The sequence below is a fragment of the Geotrypetes seraphini genome, chromosome 9, assembly GCF_902459505.1.
Source record: "Geotrypetes seraphini chromosome 9, aGeoSer1.1, whole genome shotgun sequence".
NCBI classification, from domain to species: domain Eukaryota; kingdom Metazoa; phylum Chordata; class Amphibia; order Gymnophiona; family Dermophiidae; genus Geotrypetes; species Geotrypetes seraphini.
This window is the reverse complement of record NC_047092.1, coordinates 49,884,209-49,911,306: the sequence shown is the minus strand read 5'-3', so window position 1 is coordinate 49,911,306 and position 27,098 is coordinate 49,884,209. Positions and strand designations below refer to the sequence as shown.

At 39.8% G+C, this 27,098-nt stretch overlaps 1 protein-coding gene across 1 annotated transcript in view; it reads right to left on the bottom strand.

Moving 5' to 3' along the window:
- The window catches only part of CTTNBP2 (cortactin binding protein 2), a 330,426-nt gene that overhangs the window by 144,732 nt on the left and 158,596 nt on the right, over positions 1-27,098 (bottom strand). The window contains 3 exon segments of the mRNA XM_033959698.1: positions 1,113-1,212; positions 3,917-4,120; positions 19,138-20,791. Of these exon segments, the coding sequence (XP_033815589.1) occupies positions 1,113-1,212; positions 3,917-4,120; positions 19,138-20,791 (1,958 nt within the window).

The following is a 27,098-nucleotide window of genomic DNA, read 5'->3' as shown; positions in this document are numbered from 1 at the left end:
TTAGGTACCATTTCTAGAATTCCATCCAAAATTACTAGTATTCTATAATTTACATGTGTAATTCTGTTTTCTGATCACACTCTGCCTATGTGAACACCCACTTGCAAAACATGTATCAAAGATTGGCACCAATGGAATAGTTGGGGAGGGGGGTAGATTGCCCTGGGTGCCATCTTGGTAGGGGTGCTGGCACCTCTCCTTCTCTCTGCTCATCTACCTCTTCAAATCTTTACCCACAGTGAGCAGCCTCTCCTACCTGCTGCTTGCACAGGCCTCAGCTCATTTTCTGATGTCACTTCCTGGTTGCAGGATCAGGAAATGACATCAGAGGGACAGCTGAGGCCAGCGAAAACAGCAGGTAGGAGATGCTCACTGCTGGTGAAGATTTGAAGAGGTACAAAGAGAGGGGGGCGGGCAGGCATGACAGGGAAGAATGCACCGCTGATTGGCACACACTTACCTATGCCACTGATTGGCTCTCATCATATGGCAAAAAATTCATAGAATTGCCTCATAGTTGACAATTGGACCAATACTCAGTGCTATTTAGATGGCTGGAAACAACTCCTGGCCATCTAAATAGTACACAGCCAGCTATCCACCGATATTCAGTGTGGGATAGCCATCTATCTGGCTCACTGAATATCTGGCTCTGAATATCTGGCTCGCTGGCTATGTTCAGCAGCCAGACAACTGCCTAAAAGAGTGGTATATCTTTGTCATAGTTGGCTATGTCTTAGCTGGCCAAAAATAAACTGGAAATTCAAAACCGGTTTCCAGATATGACACAGTACTGAATTTTTGGTATTGCCATGGAGTGCGGAAAATCACCAGCGATCTCCCGCAGTCTGAATATCTGCATGTGTCTTTATACAATAGTCCTTATTGTAAGAAACCACTTGGCCTCAAAAAATTATCCTTTCAGTGAATTGGGCAAGCCATTTGTATATCAGTCCCTACAATAACTCTCAACAGCAGAAACGTTCCAGTTCTGTGGCTGATTTACTGCATTAAGGGATATCATCATTCAGGTCTTGATCCTTCTGAAGGGCAAAAATCTTTTGCAAACCCTGGACAAGAAAACTTTCTTTATTTGTTAGCATATCACTTACTTGAAATGTCCCTGAGCAGCAGCCAAACATAAGGCTGTAAAGCCATTTTTATCAGCAGCGTCTACGTATGCTCCTGAGGTCAACAGCAATCTCATACACTCTAAAAATTAAGCAGAAATAAATATGACTACAGTAACTAAGTATGAAAAGTCATGGCAAACTACATTTATATGTTTATATTGTCTGAAATTCTCAGGTATTTCAATTTATCAATTGTCTGATAGCAGGATACAGTGAAATTCCAAAAGTTGAGTTTTAATGACCATTCTTCTCATGCTTAGGAGGTCATTTTGAGAAGCATATTTATTTATTTGTTCACTTTTCTGTACTGTTCTCCCAGGGGAGATCAGAATGGTTTACATGTGTTTATTCCGCACCACACAACAGAATGCCATACCTAACCTCACTCTTTCATCAGGCATCACTCTCATAATGGAAAGATCTACCAAGGTATTAGGCTGCATCTTAGATGACACTCTTACAATGGAACCACAAATATCTAATCTTCGACAAAAGACCATCTATACTATAAGTCAACTGCGACTCACTAGACCATACTTCCACCCACACCACTTTGCTCTGATAGTTCAGATGATGGTCCTACCTCAACTGGACTATTGCAACTCCGCCTATCTTGGCATCAACACCACTCTTATCTACAAACTACAACTCATCCAGAACACAGCCATTAGACTAATCTACAATTTAAAGAAATTTGACTCAATCACAACCTTCATCAGGCAACTTCACTGGCTCCCAATATCATCCAAAATAATTTTCAAATCGTTATGTATCTTACACCAGATTCTATAGGGAAGCTCAGCAGCCCCCCCCCCCCCCATCCAATTATTATCTAATGTTTGGTCATCATCAAAAAGAATCCTTAACAGAATTCAACTAAACCTGCCATCTATAAAATACCTCCACTACAAGCAAATTTTCCACTCTATGCTAACTTATCTGAGTGTAAAAACCTGGAATGACCTACCAGAAGTTATCAGGAAAGAGACAAATTACGCTTTATTCAGAAAAAACCTGAAGACTCACCTCTTTGACAACTGTCTCAATTTCTGTATAGCACCCCCTTCTTCTAGTCCCCTCTCTTGTTTCTCCATGCCCCCCTCCTCTACTACTCTCCCCTTCCTCTTTGATCTGTCGCCTTGAGCCTGTATAGGTATGTGCGACTCACAAATTGAAGATTAGATTAAATTATTCAGGTACGCAAGCATTTTTCTCTCTCTGTCCTGGTGGGCTCACAATCTAATGTACCTGGGGCAATGGAGGGATTAAGGGCTAGATTCACTAAGCCCACCAATCAACTTCTGACCACTTAGCGACCCCTTTACGATCCGATTTCCCTCCCACACAATTCACTAATCTCTGTCCCGATCATCCTCTGATCCGCCCATGCAATTGAGGGGGTACGGCATTCAAGTTTTAATAAAATTTGATGGATCACTTAATTGTAATATAAAGCGATGGACAAATCTAAAAACAGTACACTTTTCAGTACGGGGAGACAATAAAAGAAAACAGATCCAAGGAAAATGGGGGACGAACTACCATATTTGACAGTAAAGGAGACGAATAAGGGTAAAACGATAGGGGTGTAGAAGACCACATATAGGTCTTGTAAAAATTAAAATAGTAATAAAATTATAAAAGAAAAATTAGCAATTAATAGCATCTTTAAAAAGAAAGCATTTCGGTTTGCTTAGTGAATCTAGCCCTTAGTTTGCAGAAGGCAGCAATTCTTATTCGAGTACATTTCAATATTATGTATTGTTTTTCCTTGTCCTTTTATTAACGCCATTAAAAAATAATTAGACCAATAGTTTGATTCTACACTGGTGATGTCAACATTGGTTTAACTGTATGTCAAGCCTACTTCATGCCCATCTGACCCTATTCCCACCCCTCTACTTGACCCCATCTCACATATTTTTATCCCTGCTATATGTCATATCCTCAACCTCTTTCAACTGCAACTGTACCTGATGCCTTCAAACATGCGATAGTCAAGCCACTTCTCAAAAAACCCTCACTTGACCTCACTTGCCCTCTAACTATTGCCCTGTCTCCCTTCCTTCGTTTCTATCCAAACTACTCGAGCGTGTTATCCTCTATCGCTGCCTTGACTTCTTCCCATCTTGACAGACTCTTGATCCTCTACAATCCCCTCTAACTGTATGTAACCCCTACTCTGGCATCCTGTGTATCTTGATTGTAAGCTCATTCGAGCAGGGACTGTCTCCTTCGTGAGTGTACAGCACTGCGCATGTCTGGTAGTGCTCTAGAAATAATTAGTAGTAGTCAAGCATTATGAATGAACCACTCTGTAAGGACATTACTAGCTATAGGATTCTAGTCTATTCACACTACTGACATTTTTATCTTTCCATAGAAACAACAAAAGAAGAAGCATTATATTTCTCCTACAAAGAAACTTTGAGGTACAGAAGCAATGCAAAATGCAAAGTTTTTAGCTTCCGATGAAACCTCCTGGCAATACACTTTGCATGTATAACATGCATAATTCATGAGAACAATTATTCTAATATTTAATCTAATGAGGATAAGTTATGACACCTTTATGAAAAACTCCTAACAATCATCTGGAGAAATTATTTCAACAAATCTCTCCTAGTCTAAAGCAGTATCAATACTCACTTAATCTCATTATGTTGCAAAGAAGTCATCCAATGATGAAATAGTGTGACTTTCTTTTTTGCTTTGTCTGAATGGGGCCAAATTCTGTCTACCTCTAATGCAGTTGAAATATGGCAAAAAATAAAAAAATTTACCTGTATGTCCATTCTCAGCAGCAGAATACAAGGCAGAGTAGCCATCTTCACAGGAGAAATTAATATCTATTCCTTCTTCATTAAGCAGCATTGATAATAAAGTGACATTTCCCTGGGCAGCAGCTTGGTGAAGAAGGGTGGGCCTGCCACCCAGGGGGACAGGACCACCACTCATTAGCATAGGGGTTAGGGAGGAAGACCAGCCTGTGAGTTAAAGCGATAGAGGGAAGACATTGTGACACTGTTAAGATCAAAGTGACATTTTAAACTGACTGTAAAATCATGACTGTAAATTTAGAATGATGTAACAAAATTAGATATGCCAAAACTGTTGATATCTGGTTAATTGAATGCCTTTTAGAAAAGGTTTTTTCATTGTCGCAAAGAGACTATGATCACTTCTACCCCTAAACTTTAGGGCCTAAAGGGTAATTTTATAACTGGGCACTTGAATTTAACATAAGAACATAAGAATAGCCTTACTGGGTCAGACCAATGGTCCATCAAACCCAGTAGCCCGTTCTCATGGTGGCCAATCCAGGTCACTAGTACCTGGCCAAAACCCAAGGTTAGCAATATTCCATGCTACCGATACAGGGCAAGCAGTGGCTTCCCCTGTGTCTTTCTCAGTAATAGACTATGGATTTTTCCTCCAGGAACTTGTCCAAACCTTTCTTAAAACCAGCTACGCTATCCGCTCTTACCACATCTCTGGCAACACGTTCCAGAGCTTAACTATTCTCTGAGCGAAAATTTTTTTTCCTCCAATTGGTTTTAAAAGAGTTTCCCTGTAACTTCATCGAGTGTCCCCTAGTCTTTGCAATTTTTGCTGAAACAGTTCTTGTTGAGCTTAGATGTATCAATAGGATATAGGGAATAAGAAGTACAATGAACAAGGCACAGCAAAAAAACCCAAAAAAAAACAGAAAACAAAACAGCACAGTGGGCCCCAAGAATTTGTGGAAGAACAAATTTATTGAAAGACCCTAAACAAGGAACATAAATAGGGCACTGATGAGTCCCCCCTCAGTCCAGAAGAACTGAGACTGGGCATCAAAATGGCAGATGATGATGCATGAGGGAAAGAGGAACCTGAACTATAGCTACGTGATGCAGGGTACCATGCTGGGAGTCACTGCCCAGGAAAAGGATCTAGGTGTCATCATTGAGGATACATTGAAAACCTCAGCTCACTGTATGGTGGCAGCTAAGAGAGCAAATAGATGTTAGAAATTATCAGGAAAGGAATGGAAAACAAAGAGTAAAGTGTTATAATGCCCTTGTATCACTCTATGATATGGCCACACCTTGAATACTGCATAATTCGGGCCACTGTATTTCTAAAAAGATGTAGCAGAATTAGAAAAGGTATAGAAAAGAGCAACAAAAATGATAAAAGGGATGGGATGACTTCCCTATGAGAAAAGGCTAAAGCTTGGAGAAGAGACAGCTCAGGGGTAATGATAGAGGTCTATAAAATACTGAGTGAAGTAGAAAGGGTAGAAATGAATCGCTTGTTTACTCTTTCCAAAAATACTAGGACTAGAGGGCATATGATGAAGCTACTAAGTAGTAGATTTAAAACAAACTGGAGAAAATATTTATTCACATAACGTGCAATTAAACTCTGGAATTTGTTGCTAGAATATGTGGAGAAATTGGTTAGCTTAGCAGGGTTTTAAAAAGGTTTGGTGGAATTTTCTAAAAGAGAAGTCCATAGGCCATTATTGAGATGGCTTGGAGAAATCTATTGTTTACTCCTAAGATAAATAGCATAGAATTCTGTTTTTACTACTTGGGATCTTGCTAGGTAGTTGGGACTTGGGTTGGCCACTGTTGGAAACTGGATACTGGGCTTGATGGACCTTTAGTCTGTCCCAGTATGGTAATTTTTATGAGGTCTGTTCAAGAAGTTCCTGGATAGTTTGAATTGCGCACCAATGGGAAGTTCTTTTGAGACACGCTAGGCAGCGTTGAGTAGCTTAAAACCTCACAAGTAACCTCCTTTTTTCTGTTTATATCTTTTTTTTTTTTTGTCTCTGAGCTACAGCGGTTTTTGTGAAAATGATTTTTCATGATCGGCTATTTTTCATCATGTGTGACCTCAATGAGCAATGCTACAACGTGAAGTCCTGTTTTAAATCAGGTAAGACTGCTACAGAAACTTATGTTGAAAATGGCTTATGGGTAACATGTCATGAGTTGTGGAAGGTGTACTATTCACACTTCAAAAGTGGCCATGAATCAGTGGAAGATGATTCGCGAACTGGAAGACCATCAACATCAACTGATGAGGGTTCTTGTGTGTGCTAATCAGCAATTAACTGTTAAGAGAATTAGCAGAGGAATGCAGTAACTCCATTGGTTCATACCACAACATTCTAACAAAGAAGTTGGGGATGTCTCACGTTGCTGCAAAGTTTGTTTCATGGTTGATGACAGACAACCAGAAGAAAAACTGTGAATTTTGCACAAAGAATGTGATGACAGTTTTTAACCAGCCGCTTTACTCTCCTGACTTGGCCCCTGCTGACTTCTTCTTGTTTCCTAAACTGAAATCCATGCTGAAAGGAAAGCAATTCGATACCAAGGCATTCAAAACTAAAAGGAAAGCAATTCGAAGACATAAAGCAAAATTTGCCGCAACAACTTTTAGTGATTCCTGAAGATGTATTTAAGGACTGTTTCCTGAAGTGGAAACAACATTGGGAAAAGTGTATACTTAGGGAAGGGGAGTACTTTGAATGGGACCCAATGGACTAAGTTGTAAGATTGTTTAATAATTTTTTATAAAATCAGTCCTGGAACTTTTTGAACAGACCTCGTATGTTCTTATCTGTCAATTGGGTAAGTGTTCCAAGACATATGAATCATTGTGTACAATCAGCCCAACAAATAAACAAATACCAAATTTTGAAAATTTAATTCAACACATATCAGCAAAACTAGGGAAAATGCTTAGTATTGTGGGCTTGCCTGCTCATTTGCAGTTCCAGAAAACTAGCTTGACATTTGTTTGTTGAACTGATTGTATACAATGATTTATATGTCTTAGAACACCTACCAAACTGACCCCCTGATGCAGGCATTTGCTGAAACACAGCCTATGTAGGATCTTTTTTCCTGCACACCAATTCTTAAGGGACATTGTGCTATTTTATGCTGATATATATAATGCTAGCATTTACATGCATGGGTATACTTATTTGTAAAAGTGTCACAGGATGCCTAAGCGCTAATCTGTAGCTCCATTCATAAGTGGCATAACATGTAAACACAAGGGGATAACCACCCAGGTGAAGCATGGGTGGGGCTCCCACTTTCACAAGTAACTTGCTGTATGTTACAAGGATCTCTCATGGTGTAACTGGGGGTATGTCAATGTAAGACATGCAGACACCAGGCTACCTTGGTACTTTATAATAAAATCTGGATGCCATGATATTCTTCTAGAATAGGGTCTCACCTCATGGCATTACATATAGAGATTTCAGCCCTAATCTATTTTGGACAGGAACACTTGGAAACACATATAATAGGTATTTTTTTTACAAGATAAATTTAATTTAAAATATATATTTGGATGTATCTAAATGTTCATGCTATTTGCACATTGAAAATCTTACTGAAAACATACATTGGTTGAATTACTATATTATACAGTTGGTTCTGGATGAAAATCTCAGAGAGAAAAGGAATCTTAATCTTAACCTATCTTAATCTTAACCTATCACTGGACACTGATTTAATCCCATGAAATGGGCCAAAGTACGTAAGATAGCATTTTCGTCACACAATTATTTTGAGTTTGACTGACAAAGAAAGCAAATTATGCTATGACAAAAGTTTAGATTAGTGATCATTATATTAGTTAATAGGCTCACGTAGAATTAATTAGTGACTGCTTTAGAAGACAGTTTGTTAAATACATGAAATTTTGCTGCATATGGTGCGGAACACTTTGCGAACTCTGCCGTGTGCCAATGACTAGAAAAAAAAAAGATAATAAATAGGTTCAAATTTCTCTACATTAATCATGGAACATAAGAACATAAGAAATGCCGCTGCTGGGTCAGACCAGTGGCCCATCCTGCCCAGCAGTCCACTCACGCGATGGCCCTCAGGTCAAAGACCAGTGCTCACATAGGGTTGACCATCACTCTTTAGGGTTCTTTTACTAAGTGTGCCAAGTTTTTGCACTTAATGTGTCTTAACAGTGAACATTAACATTAAGTGCAAAGGCTGTGTGTTCCTTGTTGGGGTTGTGCCCAGCCTGTCCTCTGCAATTACCATGCGAGATAATCATTACCACATGTTAACACTGCTCACAGTTAATGTGGACACTTAGGCCCGGATTCTGTATAGGAAGCCCGGTCTCAGAAGCCGCCTAAGTGGCATTTGAGAATTACACACGGGTGTCCTATACAGAATTGTGCCTAAGCCCGCCTAAAAAAGAACCCATCCATGTTACAGATGCCAGTTAAGAGAATCGGGTTGCCGCTGAGCAAGGGTTCTCCCTGCCACAATATGTTTAGTGGCGACCCATCCCCATACCCAGTGAAGACTTCAATAGGGAGAGGCCTTAAACAATATGGGCCAATCAGAGCTTTAGGCCCCTCCCCGGATGCACTGGGGGAGAGGTATCAGGGGGCACCGCTTGGCGGCAGGAGGGAGTGGGCATCTCTCCCGCTGCCATGTGTGTGTGTGAGGGGGGACATTGCTTGACTTCAGTGGCAAGAGGGACTGGGCATCTCTCCTGCAGTTAACACATGTTAATTCATATTGCATGCTTAACACTCTTTAGTTAAAGACCCCTTATCTGTGATTGCAGGTTTACCTGGCAAGTCCTACAGCTCAAGATGCCCCAGTTGAAACATATCCATTAGGGGATGGGCGGCCCAAAAAGTTTTATTTCCCTTCTCTGTTGTAGCTTTGCTGATTTTGTTTTGTAGGCAATGTTGTTAATAGTGGAAAGGAAACCATTTTCAAAGAGGGTGTACTCTTATCGGCAAACAAAAAACCACAGTCCCTGAATTCTATGACAGGTGCTTTGAAGTTGCGCTTATAATTGGCTTCTTAAGCAATTATTAGCATTAATTGGTTTTAATTTAAATTTACTGTATGTGTATAAATTTAGGCATGCAGTCTGCACCTAAAATTTACATACAGTATCAAGAATAGGGCATGGTTGGATCGGGAGTTTTCCTCACAGCTACGAACATAATTATAGAATAAAGGGCTACCTTTAGGCATGAGGTTTTGTACCACATTTTCATTGGTTCAAATGGTTGCACTTAAAGTTAAGTGTGGCTCCCAGGAGTGCGTGCTCGTCTATAAACAGCCTTAACATTAGGTGCTTTTTATAGATTAGCACTTAGGGCTCCTTTTACTAAGCTGCAATAGCGTTTTTAGCACACGCAAAATTGCCGCACGTGCTAAACCCACGCTATGCAGCTAGAACTAACGCCAGCTCAATGCTGGCATTAGTGTCTAGCGCGAGTGGCAATTCTGCGCGCGCAAAAAACACTATTGCAGCTTAGTAAAAGGAGCCCTAAGGCAGGGGAGGGAAGGGTTGGCACCATTTTTTTAGTCGTAATATACAGAATTCAGTTCAGAATGTGTTTTTCCAGCTCGTTTTGATTTGTTAATGACATGCAGTGGCCTGGGAGAAGCTGTTGATATTTTCTAGCTAATTGCAAATGAGAGCTCATCTCTAATCTCTTTGAGATTGCTATTCAAAGTCTGTGCCAAAGTTAAAGTCTTCTTAAAAAATTCTCCGGCAAAAATGAAACACCTCACATTAAGCTCTATCCGCAACATACCATAAAAATATGTAAAATGATACATGAGCAAAATTCTCATTTAAAAATCCTAAAACTACGCTCACATTGTAGGATTTCATAATTGCGTCTGTTCTTTTTCCTAATTTTCCATACAAGTAAAGAATGCACACAAGAAACTGTGCAAGAATAAATTGCCATTAGATATCACCTGAGGCAATACAAATTTGAAAAGAAATTAAAACATTTCGATGTAATATCTCCAAATTCTCCAAAGAATGTATACCCTTACAGTAATATGAGTGAATTTCCCTTTCAAACATCTATGTGAAGGGCATGGTTTGAAAAAGTATGGGACTTATAGGTCAGCAGGGCGGAAAGGGATATATAGGAGGGAAGAATGTACAATATGTGATGAATGCATGGTATATGCCTGCAGGTAGTGGAGGTGGTCTATGTGGGGCACCTCTGAATGCCTCTAAAATACATGTGAGAGCAACTGACTAATTTATCAAAAAAACCCACAAAGGCCCTGACCCTACAAACAGCTGGGTCCTACTACAAGGCCTAGAGTTGAGCATTTTTGACTCTCCTAGAAGCTTTTTAAGCTATGACCATCATCTCTCTTCTGTTAATTTTTAATGTATATTACATTAGTGAAAGTGAATAGCACTATTATATTTTGGAGTGTTAAAAGATTTTTTTTTTTTAAATTAAAATGCAAAATCTTTGATTCTCCCATTGCTTAAGCGGGTGCTAAAGGGCTCCTTTTATCAAGAAGTAGTAGAGCTTTTTACCACGGGCTATCGAGGTAAATGCTCCGATGCTCAACCGATTCCTCTAAGCGTCAGAGCATTTACCTCGCTGGCCCGGAGTAAAAAGCTCTACTGCTGCTTGATAAAAGGAACCCATAGTGAACCGCATTGCGTGTTTTTAGAGGCCTATTCCATTTGAAAAGCAGGATGATTTTTGAATGGTTTCAAAGTTTGTCCAGCTAGAATTTTAAGGGAATTACTTAAACATTTGAGATATGTCTGTAAGGAAAGTTCATTTCGTAAAAAAACCCAAACACACCTAGATACCGACAAACTATAACTTCAGTTTTCAACATCAGAGGAGCAGGGCCAGCGGGAAAGTTTTACAGTGGCATTTTTTAAAGGCTTACCCCTATAAATGCATAATTATGTTCTATGTTGGAATCTCTGTTCCTCAAAGACTTTGGGCTCCTTTTACTAAGGTGTGCGCTACAATGCCCTTCCATAGAGCTTGCGTTAGTATTTTTCATTTAGCGCATGGTTTGCACGCACTAATATTTAGCGCGTGGTAAAAACGCTAGTGCACCTTAGTAAAAGGAGCCCTTTGTTTCCCAAAACTACAAAGACTGAGGAACCAAGCATTCTTCAGCTTGTATGAACAGTTTACTTGTCTCAATCTACCTTTAACAAATAGCAGCGGATGTAAAATATTTATTAAATGCAGAACTGGGCACCCAAATTCTATTAATGCCTGATCAAATGATATCACTCTCATTTTCAGGTTCCTGCAGCACACTTTTCAACCATGGTAATGAGAAATTGATATGCAAATGAACAAAACAGACTTGGCAGATTCTACTGAGACAGTTCCTGTTGAGCTGCAGCTGAGCCTCATTTGCATATTTTTGCAGCCACACCCTGGTTGTAAAGAAATGTCATTCACTGCAGTGCAGTAACCCACACAGTGCAAAGACCTAAAAGAAATGCAGGGTATAGTTATATAGGGAACATACAACAAGGATGTATAAAGTTAGGACAACATTTCAAAGACATCAAAATCAAAATTATAATATTTTATGTATGAAATGAGGAGCTTCTCTAGATGGGATGGTCCATAGAATACTTCCTCAATGAAACAATGCATAGTGCAAAGAGAAATAACACAAGGATATTTTCCTTTTGCACTAATGAACTTTTTCCAAAATATAATCTGCAAAAATTATTCTCACAGGAAACAAGGTTTTCATTACATCCACAAAATAGTATAACTGGGTACCTACAAATATGTACCAAGAAACACTTGGTAGGATCCTATTTTATAAACGAATGTAGGCACCTACTTTCCTTTATAAAATACTTATATGAGAGCCTAAATATGTGTCTATAATGTAGGTGCAAGCAATTACGCCAGTCACAGAGCAGACATACCTGTGTGTGAGCCTAAGTACCAGAGATATGCATGCAATTTATAGTATCCCCAATATAAGTTATAGAATTCTGAATATGGCGCTGAAAAATCAGCACCACTGATTCTGTAAGCGGCGCCTGAAACGGTGTCTGTTGCATGCCAATCATTTTCAGGCTTAGTCTTAGACCCCTCCCAAGATGTTTTTGGTTACGTACTTGGAATGTTACAATACACTCTGACTGGAAAACTGTTACAGTTTGGCCTAAGCCCTCGACATCTTTCAGATAAGTAATTTTGATCTTTATCCGATATTGGGCTTATATTGTATATAAGATGTTATGAGTTGGGGAACAAAGTGCAGTGGTGATGGTTTCCTTTAATCAATGGTCTAGTTCCAAATGACCGGTGAGTAGTAATAATAATAATAATAATAATAACTTTATTCTTATATACCGCCAACAATCTTGCGACTTCTAGGCGGTTTACAATGAGGTGAAACTGTACAGACAGCGAATTATAGAGTATAACAGTGAACATCTGATATTAACAACATTAATAATAACAACAGTTTATATACTGCCGGACCGGGAAGTTCCGTGCTATTTACAATGAGTTAGAAAAGTTTCATAAATTGATTGGAACATTCATAGTTTAGAGATTAGAGGTTAACCGTTTGCAAGATCAGATATGGGTGGAATTACGAAGGGGGCTATTGTCCTTATTCGTTACCTATGTAATTCAAGAACAGGTATGTTTTTAGGTGTTTCCTAAATTCGCTATAGTTGTTTGAGTGTGTGATTAGTTTTCCTAGGTCTTTGCCCCATAAGGCTGCTTGGTACGATAGAAGTTGTTGATGATGTCTCTTATATCTGCATCCTCTAGCCGGTGAGGAAACAAATTTCAGGTGTGTGCTTCTCTCATGTCTGTTAGTTGGGAATGAGAAGAGGTCTATTATATATTTAGGGGCTAGACCTGATAATACCTTAAAGCAGAGACATCCTAGCTTGAACTTTGTGCGAGTCTCCATTGGCAGCCAGTGCAAGAGTCGGTAGGAAGGGGTTATGTGATCGGACTTCTTCAACCCGAAGATCAACCTGACTGCTGCATTTTGTATAAGTTGTAGTCTCTGCATTTGCTTCAGAGAGATTGCCAGATGGGTAATGTTGTAATAATCAAGGTGGCTTAGTATTAGGGATTGTACCAGAATTCTGAATGCTGAGGTGTCGAAGTATGCTCTAATGGACCTAAGTTTCCAGAGAGTAAAAAATCCTTTTCTGACTAGGGAGTCTACATGGTCTTTCATAGTTAGACCTTGGTCCAGTATTACCCCCAGAACCTTCATTGTTGGTTGAATAGGGTAATTGAGTTTGTTAATGTGTAGTGATTTTGTTGTGATATGTGGGTGTGGCGAGGCTATAAAGAGGAGGGTGTCAGGTCAAAAGCGTGCCGGGACAAAGGCACGCCCAGACGATTGAGCGCAGTGCGGAGGCGCGCGCCGCTCAAAATTAATGTTTTTAGGGCTCCGACGGGGGGCGTGAGGGGGGAATCCCCCCACTTTACTTAATAGACATCACGCCACGTTGTAAGGGCGTTGTGGGGGGTGTGGGGGGTTGTAACCCCCCACATTTTACTGAAAACTTCACTTTTTCCCTGTTTTTAGGGAAAAAGTTAAGTTTACAGTAAAATGTGGAGGGTTACAACCCCCCAAACCACCCATAACACCGGCGCGATGTCTATTAAGTAAAGTGGGGGGGTTCCCCAACAAAACCCCCCGTCGGAGCCCCTAAAAACAGTAATTTGAGCGGCACGCGCCTCCGCGCTGCGCTCAATTGTCTGGGCGCGCCTTTGTCTTTCGCGCCGTTGTCTATGAACCGAGTAGGAGCACTGAGCGCACTTTAATATTATTTGTTTTAATATTATTCGCTTTAACATCGTTTTAATTTTGGCAATTTGTGGTGAGTTTTCAATTTAAACTCTCCCTTCCTTCTAAGAAAGGGATTAAAGGAGTCAAGATCTTCAGTCTATCTTTGGTTTTTAAATTCTCTCAACTCTGGAATGATCTCCCCTTTTTTTTTTTTAAGGAGTTCCCAGTTCGTTTCAATTTTTCCAAAAATCTTTAAAAATTACTCTATTTGCCAAACATTTAGAAAATTAATTCTGTTGAAATTTTGCTATTATCTTCTATTTATCATTTGTAAATCATTCCCTGTTTATTTAATTGCTGTAAACCAAGTCGAGCCTTCTCAGAATGATGACTCGGTATACAAAGTTAAGCTTTAGTTTAATTTTGAAGTTATTGGCACTAATAGTAGGGATTTTGTAATCAGAGTGTTACGTTAAATTTATCATCTCCTGATTTTTTGGTGGCATTTAATCACGTTCAGGTGCCACTTAGAGAATCAAGGCCTAATAATGAACTTAGGCGCTGGTAACATAGGCCAGGGTTTTAAATACCTACATTTCCATCGCCTAGGTTTGCCACACAATCACGGCTGGCGGCATTTAGTGACACCTAAGGCCAACTTCGCCCCTAAACACAACTACTTCAGTGTGCGGCATCACTAAACGCCGCTATGCACCCATGTTTTAGCCACCAGTCCCAGGAGGTACCTAGGTTTTGTTTTTTTAATTGACTTTTAATGGTACAATCAATTATCACACCACTTAAAGCCAATTAAAACAATTAGTTAGGTGTTGGCAGGCATGATCTAGGCACCTACCGGCACCTATTTCCCTCTAAGCGCTATTCTATAAATGGTGCTCAGAGTTGGTCGCCGTTTACAGAATAGAGTTTGGTGCCCTGGCGAAGGGATCCCTGTCCAGTTTGGGGCGTGAGGATTTACACCAACTAAAACCTGGTATAATTAGGTGTGCATAGTCTTTACCCTGAAACACTGCATGCAAATTCTAGGAATGTCCCTGATCCCCCCCATGGTCCCCCAGGGGTTGACCTTTTTGTATCAATGCATAAAATTTATGCACCAATCCCATCGCCTAAAGATATGCATGCAGATTTAAATGAATGACAGTTTGCATGCAAATTTAAATGAATGACAAGTGCTAATTTACTCATTTGCCAATTATTTTGCATTTGCAAATTGGATGCGTGCCCATATTTGCTCACACAGTTTTAAGCACCATATAGAAAGGGACGTCTAAGTCCATTTACGTCCATCTCGCAAGTCGTCCAAAGTTAAAAAGAGCCTAAGACACATTTTCGAAAGATACGTCCAACTTTTTTTTACTTTCGAAAATCGTCTAATTATACGTCCGCTCCCTTATAGGTGACGGTGAGCCCCCTAAACCACCTCCAGAATCCCCTAGACCCACTTATCTATCACCCCAATTGCTCTTATGGCTGCAGGAGCCACTTATATGCCAGTAAAAAAGGGTTTTGGGAGTGTATAGGGCAGTGCACATGTTTAAGTATCAATGCAGTGATTACAGGGGCTTATGGGCATGGGTCCTCCTCTCTATGGGTCCCTAACCCACCCCCAAGATAACTTAAGCTGCCTCTGGGCTGGACGACTAGGCTTTCCTATGCCAGGCAGCCAGGTGATGATGGTCTGGAGGCTGAAATTTAAAGCTGTGAATAAAATTTTTATGGGGGGGGGGTTGGTGATCACTGGGGTAGTGTGCGGGGGTCTGTGTTATGTGTTTGCGGTGCTTATCTGGTGAGTTTAGGTGGGTTTTTGTGACTTAGACCATGTTTTTCGGCGCTTGGACGTTTTTGAGAAATGTTCATCCAAGTGCCGACTTAGGCCGGTTTTTGGACGTTTTTCTCTTTTGATTATGAGCCCCTTAGGATTTGTGTGTGTAACTTTGTGACTCGCCCATGCTAAATCCAGACTCCGCCTACATGTACTCCTGCCTTTAAGATATGTGCTATGTAATATACATATGAATTTATAGAATAGCATTTAGGGAAGTAGTTACTAATATGGGATACCATTAAGATGTTTTATTTTACTTTACTAAGAACCCTAGTTATTACTAAGTCTCACTGCATAAAATGAGGCTTGTGATACAATAGTATGTTAGTGGTAAAATAGCAAGTCATAACAGTAGCACATTAGTAACAATACCCCAGATAGAAATTTTTGCATATATGCACTTATATGCACACATTCAAGTGTATATGCTTTTATTCTAATGATTTATGTGCATAATTGGTACATAAATGTAAGCACATCTGTTATAGAATTGCCCTGTTAGTGAATAACCAGAAGGTTGCAAAAATGAACATTAACATCTGTACTTTACATGGGAAAATCAATGACAATACAATGTAACAATCGACAGGATTCACAGTTTTATACACAAAAGTTAGAAATTGTGAAGCATTCCCAAGAGGTTTACAGAGCATGCAATGATGAAGGGTATAGAGACAGATACACAGCATCTGGCATCAGCTTCAGAGTGTGGAGAAGGTTAATTTTCAGAGCCCAAATCAATTCCATTTTCCTCTCTGACCTCCAAGCCAATCGCAAACAAATGTTAAATAAAATCATAATAATCAAGAAAACAAGAAAATGGTGTTTTGGCTGAATAATAGAAGAAGCATAAAAAAAACAACGGAGTGCCAAAAACAGAAATTCAGAGGTATGGAAATCTATTTATTAATGCTAAAAGTACCTTTTTTCATAAACTGAAATTTGTATTGAGAAAAGTATACAAACATCTGTGATGAGCAAGTTTATCGGTGTTTCTTTTCCTTCTAAGCTTCCCCTAACATTTATGATGTAAGACGGAGGCCATATTGTTGGATGGAAAGATGCTTAGAAAAGAGAATATCACTAGAATACAAGCAGAGATTGAGAGATTGCAACCATCAGGCTCCAGATGGGCAATTCATGGGTCTGGTTTACAATCAAGATTTTAGAAATCAAATAAAACCTAATAGGGGATCATGTTTGTTAAAAAGCTCATCTGCTCAAACTTTATAAATCATGAGCACTTGTGAAACAAAACTCAATTTCCTAACATCTGTGTCTTTTGCAAGATGTTGTCTTTAATGCCTTTTAAAAAGTGTAACCTACTGTATATGCTTGTCTGTATAGCAGGGGTGTCAAAATCCCTCCTTGAGGGCCACAATCCAGTCGGGTTTTCAGGATTTCCCCAATGAATATGCATGAGATCTATTTGCATGCACAGCTTTCATTGTATGCTAATATGCATATTCATTGAGGAAATCCTGAAAACCCGACTGGATTGCGGCCCTCGAGGAGGGACTTTGACACCCCTGCTGTATAGCAAAAATATGGTTAGATGAATTTTGGTATTATGGTAGCGTATGTTAGGTGCCATCGACTCGTGTTTGAATCCAAGCGACTTGATGAAAATCATGAAGTTTTCGTGGTAGAATACAGAAGTAGAATGCCGGGCCTTTCTTCTGCACAGTATAAATTCAACATTGTCGCCACTGTTGCATCAAACGCGATTCTCCACCTCCCAACACTGCCCATCTGCTGCTGCCCAGATGGATGGTACATCGTTAGTCTGACATCTCCGCTGAAACCTGTCCACCTTGGGAAGCCCTGCTAGTAGTGAAACTACCAATGGCATAGCTGTCAGCTTCATAGATGCGTGCAAGTCCCAATGGCAAGACAAGCTGATGTACCATGACTGGGGTTTAGATTACTATGGTCTGGTAACATAACACAAGCATAAACTTAATTATGTAGAAATGCTTACATGATCGCTAACTCCCATCTCTCACTCCTACTTTTGAAAAGTAGGTCTGGAAGCTTGTTGATAAGATCACTTTTAGATATAAAATGAGAAATCAAATCATTTTCCTTCTCTTTCTAGCATACTTAGGCTTAGATTTTGCTAACATTGCACTACTTTCCAGGACCGTGAAACACATTTAAAGGAAAGTAGGCTATCAAACTGTACTGATAATTGATTTAAGAAAACCAGATAAGTTATGCACTGGAGGGTCAGATCACTGAAAACAGTATCTTGCAATAAATAAGAAAACAATCTACACAGTATCTTGAGCAATCTAATTTTACCTAAATTAACTGTTATCGGCTCATGAGAACTTGTAACAATTAAGCGATGGGAAATTTAATCAACCTGACTTTCTCCTCACCTCCCCCAAAAGATTTAAAGATATATCCCTTACCTGTACATTACAGTTACTTCCTGTGTATCATTTGTTTAAATAATCTCTTTATTAGTTAACACAATGCAACACAGCATAAAGGCCCTGATTCTACAAACAGCGCCTATAACATAGGCAGTGAGGATCGCAGCGCATAGCACATGTCAGTCTTAAGTTAGGTGCCAATTATACAATCACGCCTAGTAGCGCTTAAAGTGAACTTAGGAGCACCCTATTTATGACAGGATTTTCTTGGTCTAAACCAGGGGTGTCCAATGTCGGTCCTCGAGGGCCGCAGTCCAGTCAGATTTTCAGGATTTCCCCAATGAATATACATGAGGTCTATTTGCATGCACTGCTTTCATTGTATGCTAATAGATCTCATGCATATTCATTGGGGAAATCCTGAAAACCCGACTGGATTGCGGCCCTCGAGGACCGACATTGGACACCCCTGGTCTAAACACTGGTTCCTATGTCTGGCACCCACTGGCGCTTACGTCCACTTCAGGAACCTACATGCAAAAGAGGCCCAAGATCTGCCCCTATTGATGCTTTCTTTCTGGTAGACACCTTGAATTAGGTACCTACCTGAAAGTGGTAGACTCCTACCAAGTTAAGCACCTACAACCCAATTAATTTTAATTTAAGCATGTTATCTGTTGATAGAAACATAGAAACACGACAGCAGATAAATGCCACAAACCCCATCCAATCTCTCCATCCATAGCATCCATTATCTCTTCCTCCTTCTAAGAGATCCCACCCTCCTCTCCCTAGCCTGACCCCTGCTATCTTGAATTCAGATACAGTCTTTGTCTCCACCACCTCTACCAGGTGACTATTCTATACATCCACCACCTTTTCTGTAAAGAAGCATTTCCTTATATTACTATACACTCATTTGGAGAAACCTTACATATAACCCTATTGCTCCATATTCCTATTTTTAATACACGGATTTTGTAGAAAGAAAAGAAAATTGGGACTTAAATCTAAATAAATTACCATACCCCTGAAGCAAAGCAACGAGAAAGAAAGTGTGCCATGAAAATTCAAGGAAAATGAAAACTGAACAAAAATATTCCAAGATAAATAAAGTAGTTGACATAGAAGAGAAAAAATTGCCATTCGTAAGAGGAAAGTTTGTAGTACTTCAGTCCCTTTACCTGATGCTGTTACCAGGAGGCTGTCTGAACCACAAGGTCTACAGGCTGAAGCATTAACAGGGTTTATGGAGGAAGTACAGATAATGGTGGTGGAAACGACAGAGTTGGTTTTGGAACATGCATATTGTCTCAGTCCAGGGGATTGGGGAGGCCAGGAACCCACCTGTGATGTGGCAATGGCTGGTATGACACAGCCTGCAGATGCCACAGGTATATCTATTGATGGTTTTGGTGGCAGCTGAGGCGAGGAGGATTTAGAAAGAGCTTCCTCATTTATTACCCTGATCCCTTGTGATGAAGTGGATGGAGGTGAAGTCATGGTTTTGTTTTCTATTTTTACTCCAATATTGGAGGGGCGACTACCTTCGATTATAGCTTTAAGTTGTGGGTGTGGTGGAGATGGGGTTTGAGAAAGTCCTGGCTTTTTAGGAGGAATGGGTGGAGGATTTCCTCTGTCTATTTTTGATACTGTAGAAGGTTTTAAACCAACAGCTGGATGACCTATCCTTCCAACTAATGGGGGATAAGTACCAACTTCCATTGAATGTAGCATCCCTTGTCTTAAGTTGCTACCTCCTTGAGGAGTGGTAAATCTTGACAGTACTTGTGTAACAGTATTCCTAGCCAGCTGCTTGGCAACCAAGCTGTCGCGACTAGTGGAAGATAACTCTCTTGCAGGAGGACTTTGGGTAGTGTTTCCATTTTGGTCAGGATCATTAGCATTAGTTTGAAACCTAAATCTAGCTGCCTGTACTCGTGGACTAAGGTTTGGATGTGAATGTAAACTATGCAAAGACGAAGATAAGTAGTTTGGAGATGCTGGAGAGCCAGAAATAGTACTATTTGGGCAAAGTGATGTATTGTTTGTTAAATCTGGTGAAGATCCAGTACTTGGTCCATTCTCTTCAATTTTGGATTGAGCTGATGTTATTACATGAGTTATGGGTGGTGTAATCAGTAAGTCATTGTAGATGATCTGCTTCTCTATAGATGGTTTCACAAATGCTGAATTGGAGCATACGGTCATTTTTGAATTGCCAGTAATTAGAGGGCTTCCTGTGGAAGGTTTGACCGGAACAGTCAAAGGCAACTTCTTAATACTTTCAGATGCAAGATCCACCATCATATCTGTTTGGCAAGCAATTGAGCACTGTGTTATTTCATCAAGGCTAACTCCTACTGAAACAAAATGTTTGTCTTCGCTTCTGCGGGGTAGGGATGCATTTGGCTTCCTGTTATTTTCCTTTTTCATTTCTTCAATGGTTTTCTTCATTTTATCAATTTGCTGCTTAAGATCACTGGTGTGTGCTTCTTCTCGACCAAGTCTGGCACGAAGTTTTTCTCTCTCTGTATCAAACTCTGAGAGTTGTTTTTCCATTTGAGCTTCCATTTGGGCTTCCAATTGTGTGCTTCTTTGTTTCTCAACAGCAAGAGCTTCCTCCAGCTCCAAAGTCTTTTTCTTTTCTGCTTCAAATTTTGACATAACTTCCTCCAGTTTTTGGCTTTCCTCTATCATTTTGCTGGACAACTGCTTGCATTCTTTCACTAGTGTCAAGACTACATGTTTATTTTTGGCACGCTCTTCCTCTAGACGAACAGATAGCTTCTTGTGTTCCTGCTCAGTATTTTGCAGTTCACACTTTTCCAACTCCAGCTGTAAGATACAAACAAAGAAGATATAGAAAATGCAATTATAACACAGCTGGGTATCAAGGACCTTCATTTTTTATTTTGCTGAAAACAGGCATATTTCAGTAAATGAGAAGTCTTTTGGCACACTATACAAAAGGAAGGGAGGAAGGGGTAAACACATACGGACTTGGTTTGATTTGAAAGACACTTTATATAACAATATAAAGTCAATGTGGAATGTGCAGAAAAACATAAAATTCCTTCTAGAAAGCTGAAAGCTTACAAACTAATCTACATCACAGGACTTGATCCTACTTTGCTATTCCCCCTTTTATCAATCTGCACTGTTGAGCAGTGCGAGCTAAATGCCGAGTCACCCATTCTAATCCTATGGGTGGCTCGGCATTTAGCTTATGCTGCTCAGCAATATGGCTTGATAAAATAGGGGGGAGGAAGGTATATACTTTTTTATTCTTAAGCAGAATGGGATTTAGAGTACTATATACAGAAATGTAAAAATCAAGTACTCTTTTCTCCCATTAATCTCAATTGCTGGTTCACTGTGCATAGTAAATCAAGCAATCTCTGGATGTCCCATTTGCACCAAAGTCTTGAAAGGTAATTAAATTAGTTGGCTCAAAATTCAAACAATTTATCCAACAAGCTTTGAAAGTTACTTGGATAAATCATGCCATTTAAAAATTGTGAAATAACGAGAGGCTAATTATCACAGCACAAAAGCAGTCACATGAGTGGACAAAGACATTATAACAGAACAAAGTCTTCCGGAAATGTTGAAAGACCACGGTCTTTATTTACAGAATCCAAAAAGCACCTGATTTGGCCAAGATTTGGCACTTAAGCATTTACTGAGATATAATTTACGTGGAGGGGCATTTAAAACAAACAAAAAACAAATACGTCTAAGTCCAATTTGGACATTTCCAGCTGAACGTCAAAAGTTGGAGGAACAAAAATGGCTATTTTTGAATGGCAAAATGCTGGACTTCCAAATATATATATATATATATATATTTTTTTTTTATTTGTCTACTTTGAAGCCTTGGCCACCAGGATGTCTACATTTTATACCCCATTTTCGATCAGAAAAACTTCAGTGTTAAAAATGTCCTATTCCTGACCATTTGGACATGGGTGGGGCAACACAGAAACATAAGCATCTATGTGGCAGCATCACTATGTTACTCCCTTACTGATTTATTTGTATTGGCTACCTGTTCAATTTAGATGTCAATTTAAAATTCTGTTTAACATTTAAAGCCTTTCATTTTTCTCAACCCATTTGCTTAGCATCTGTTACAATACCTTACACTCCTTCTCGTTTACTGAGGTCACTAGACTCTAATAGACTTGTTCTTCCATCTCCAAAATTCGCTCATTATGAATCTACTCAATCATCAGCGTATTTATTTCCCCCTTTTTTTGGAATAATCTTCAATCTTTTATTCAAGCAAAACTATCATTTTTAAATTTTAAATCTCTTTTGAAAACATATTTTTAAAGTTGGGTTTTTAATGTTTCTTTGGGGTTGGCTAAACAGAATGGAAAACACATATTTTAGTAAAAAAACATTTAATTGATTTTAGTTTGTATAATTGTTTACTTGTTTGGTTGGTTAACTTTACTTTTGACTGGTGTTCTTTTCCATGTATTCATAAATTGTAAGCCACTATGATCTATTGAACTAGCAGGATATCAAGTGAATAATAAAACATAAACATATCAATGTCTATGTCATAAAATGTCAACATGGACACATGTTCTGGAACATAAACTGTTATGTCAGCCATTTTAGAAACATAGACCTCAATTTCCACCAAAGCCGTTACAGAGCCCAGTATACCTTGTCAGTTTTGCTTTTTTTGGGTGGGTGGGGGGAGGAGAGAGGGGTTCCTAACCACGAGAAGATAAAGAAGGTGACTTCTAATCCCTCCAGTGGAGCTTTTCTGAAACCTGGATATGTCAGGTAGCAGGTCTAACTCTCAACATCAATTGTTTTGGAAACTGATGAACACATGGCTTGGAAAGCCCATACTTGAGGCCACTACATACGCAGACTTTAGAAAATCCCTGAAAACTCAACTGTTTAACAAATTCTAAATTCCCATACCCAACTCTTCCCCACCATGACCCTTCCACCTCGCCCCCTAATTCCAAGGCCCGAAACTAATTATACTTTCCACCTTGAATCTCATGTACTGACTAAATGTATCTTTATGGTAACCCACCTATATCCCATACACTGACAAAATGCACCTTGATAGTAAACCACTTGTATTGTAACCCACTTACATCCCATGTACTGACAAAATATATCTTTACTGTAACCCACTTGTATCCCATGTACTGACAAAATGAATCTTTAATGTAAACCACTTGCATCCCATGTACTGACTAAATGTATCTTTATTGTAAACCGTTTCTATCCCATGTACTTCAAATGTATCTTTATTGTAAACAGCTTCGAACTTCACGGTATAGCGGTATATAAGAAATAAATTATTATCATTATTATTCCTCTTCTGAGACAGGGAATACAAGTCTATTTTTTGGGCCCAACCATGTCCTGTCCAACATACACCCAGACCATGTCCCCTTGCCATTTGGACATTCTTCAGTTTTAGACATCAATATGCCAGCTTTGTAAAAAGCAGAACTAAGCTGATGATGAATGACAGATGTTTAAGTGCTGGTTTATGGACAAAGCTGATGTCATTGAACTGATCTGACACCAGTGCTGCAAAGTTTGGAGCAAACAAAACTTCAAAAAGGTTGTAAATATTTTTAAAGGATTCTTTTATTAAAAGGGGGGATATAATCCAAACACTGACCCTCCCAAAAAATCTATAAGAAAACAAATACAAACAGCAGCAAAAAATACATACTAGGGGGCCATAAAATACAATAAAAAAAAAGGATAGGAGAAACAGAAAAAATAAGAATAATGAATTAAATTAAATAGATTAGATGTTCCCTTAAAATGGGCTCATACAAAAATATTCAAGAACCTTGACATATACTGATATTATTAAAAAATGAAGTAGACAGTAACAAAATGAATGCTAAAAAATTAAAAATAAAAAGTTAAAAATTCTGAAAAAAAACCCCCAGACTAGGGGGTCCTTTTATCGAGCTGCGGTAGGGGTTTAATACCGCGGTAAACCGCCTGCCACGCTAGCCACTAACGCCTGCATTGAGCAGGCATTAGTTTTTAGCCGGCCGCGGGGGTTAGCGCGGGATGAAATGTCCGATGCGCTAACGCCGCTAGCGCGGCTTGATAAAAGGACCCCTAGATAAAACCTAAAATAAAGGAACCTTCAGAAAACTCATTTTAAAACATGCAGATCCAACTCTTGATTTAAACCATATGGCTAGTTGAAAGATATTCCCTTTAATAGAATGAACTTTTATTCAATAAAACTTGGGGGTCCTTTTACCAAACTGCGTTTAGCGGGGTTAGCTCGTCGGACAATTCATCACGTGCTAACCCCCGTGGCTGGCTAAAAAACTAACGCCTGCTCAATGCAGGCGTTAGCGGCTAGCGCGGCAGGCGGTTTAATGCACGGTATTACGCGCGTTAAACCCCTACCGCAGCTTGATAAAAGGACCCCTTGATCTATATCCCCCTTCCCAAGAAAGCATGACATATTGCAACACATCCAAAACACATTTTCAAACTTGTGCATCTTTTCTATACGGTGGATAAGAATAGGCAGGTCCGATTTCCGTTTCTTCTTTTCCAAGAGCCATATGGAAACTTATCACATAGATTATAGTTTCCATATTACAGTTTGAAAAGTGTGCAATAATAAACATTTCTTTGTACAAAGGGTGCGCAAAGCCTTGAGTTTCAATCATATGTGGACAAATTTGTTTTGAATTTGGGGGGGCGGGGGTTTGGAAGGAGCTACTGATTCCAAGGTCATAGATTCCAGCTTCTCTTTCAAATTTCTCCCTCTCATATATAGTAGACAATGGTGCCTTTCTCACCAAAGAATTCATGGTCAGTGGCGTAGCGAGGGTGAGAGGCGCTCCCTCCCCCAGCTCCTTCCCCGCTCCCACCTGCCACATGCGCCCCTTCCCTTTCCCCGTGCCTCTAGTTGAAGTTGTTGCTCACGGCGGTCATCAACGTTCTCCTTGCGATCCCGTCAACTCTCCCTCTGATGTCATTTCCTATGCTTGGCACCTGGAAGTGACATCAGCGGGAGAGCAATGTATGACTTACAGCTTACTTGTATTTCTCAATTGATTGAATTTGCATTCTATCCCTGTTTATAAGAGGGACGATTAATGATGTTGTTTAGACATGTCAACGTTATTTACAGTGGCGTACCTAGGGTATGTGGCACCCGGGGCCCATCATTTTTTGACCCCCCCCCCCCCATCTATATGAAAAATATTATTTTTAGTAACAATCCACATATCGCACAACAAGAGTGTACCTAGGAAAAGGCAGCATCTTAAACATTGCAGTGAGCACTAGAACACCAACACATACATTGTAAAACTAAACAAGCCAGATCCCGCACAGTCAATTGACCCTGTAGTCAATGCCAACTGAAAACTATGTTCTTTTTATACACACAGAACAGAGATACACCCTCGCCCAATATGGAATAATCACAAACTAAAAATAAAAATATGTAGACAAAAGTTAAACTGAACCGCCAAGAAACCAGACCCTGGATACAATGCAACACCACAAAAACATAACACATGTCTTCTAATACAGTGCAAAATATAAAGACAGTAGATATAAATTTGAAAAAACTGATACATAACAATCACCACTTTACAAATTAACAAATAAAAATAAAATAAATAATGAGAAATAAAAAAATACCATTTTATTGGACTAATCCCCGTAAGCTCGGTCCCCATCCCTGCAAACCACCTGATTCCATCCACACAAGCCTTGAATTGTTTATATTAAAGTATAAAAAGAAACAATATTCTGTACAATTGTCAATTTATAAATCAGCGTCTTTTCCCCACTCTCTTCTCCATTTCCCTTCAGCATCATCAGCCCACTCTCTCTCCACTTTCCTTCAGCGCACGCACATAAAAACAAGCAAGTAATTTTATATCATTTTCATTCTATTCATTCATAGAAATTAAAGTCTAGATAATGCCAATCACATAACAAAACATGATTTTACAAAAATAATTCCCTGCACAGTCAAGCCTGCAAGGATTACTAAATGTCTTTCAGCAGCTCCCCTCCCTCCCTCCCCCTTATCTTTGTGGCCAAGTCAAAATGATCTACCAACAATAAAATTTTAAAAACACAAAGCACGCTGTACGCAGAGAAAATGTTAAGTATCATTTATATTCCGCGGGTTTTCAAATAGGTCAAGGCAGATGACTTTATGCAATGTCACCTCAGTAACAACTATACAAAAATAGACAAATATTCCCCCTCCCTTTTAACTAAACCGTGATAGCGGTTTTTAGCGCACGGAGCTGCGCTGAATGTCCCACGCTGCTCTCAAAGCTCATAGGCTCCCTGCGCTAAAAAACGCTATTGCGGTTTAGTAAAAGGGGGCCATAGTGCAAAATATAGACAGCAGATATAAATTCTCAAAACGGACACATTTTGATCACCAAGTTGAAAATAAAATCATTTTTCCTACCTTTTTGTCTGGTGATTTCATGAGTCTCTGGTCCTTCTTCTTTCTTCTCCTGGCCCCCCTCTTTCTTTCTCTCTCCCCCTGGCTCCCCTCTTTATTTCTGCCTTTCTTTCTCTCTCTCCCCCTGGCCCCCCTCTTTTTTTGCCTTTCTTTCTCTCTCACCTGGCCCCCCTCTTTATTTCTCTCTCCCCCTGGCCCTCCTCTTTCTTTCTGCCTTTCTATTTCTCCCCCTTGACCCCCTCTTTATTTCTGCCTTTATTTCTCTCTCCCCCTGGCCCCCCTCTTTATTTTTGCCTTTTCTTCTCTCCCCCTAGCCCCCACAAAGCCATGGTGCCAATTTCTCCACTTCCACGATTCTTTCCCTACCCTCATCCCCAAGCCAGCAGCCGATTTCTCCCTGCTCCTTCCCCCATGTCCTGATGTCCTGAACTTCATCGGGCAGCAGCAGCATTCACAATTCACTGCTGTTGCCTGCTTCAGGCCTTCCTCTCTGTCGGGTCCTGTCTTCATGAAAACAGGAAGTAAGCAGGACCTGGCAGAGAGGAAGGCCTGAAGCCAGCAACAGCATCAAATTGTAAAAGCTGCTGCTGCCTGAAGAAGGTAATGGAGCACCGAGGCAGACCGCTTCTCCCCCCTCCCAGCCAAACCCCCGCTGACCCTCCTATCTCCCTCCCAGTG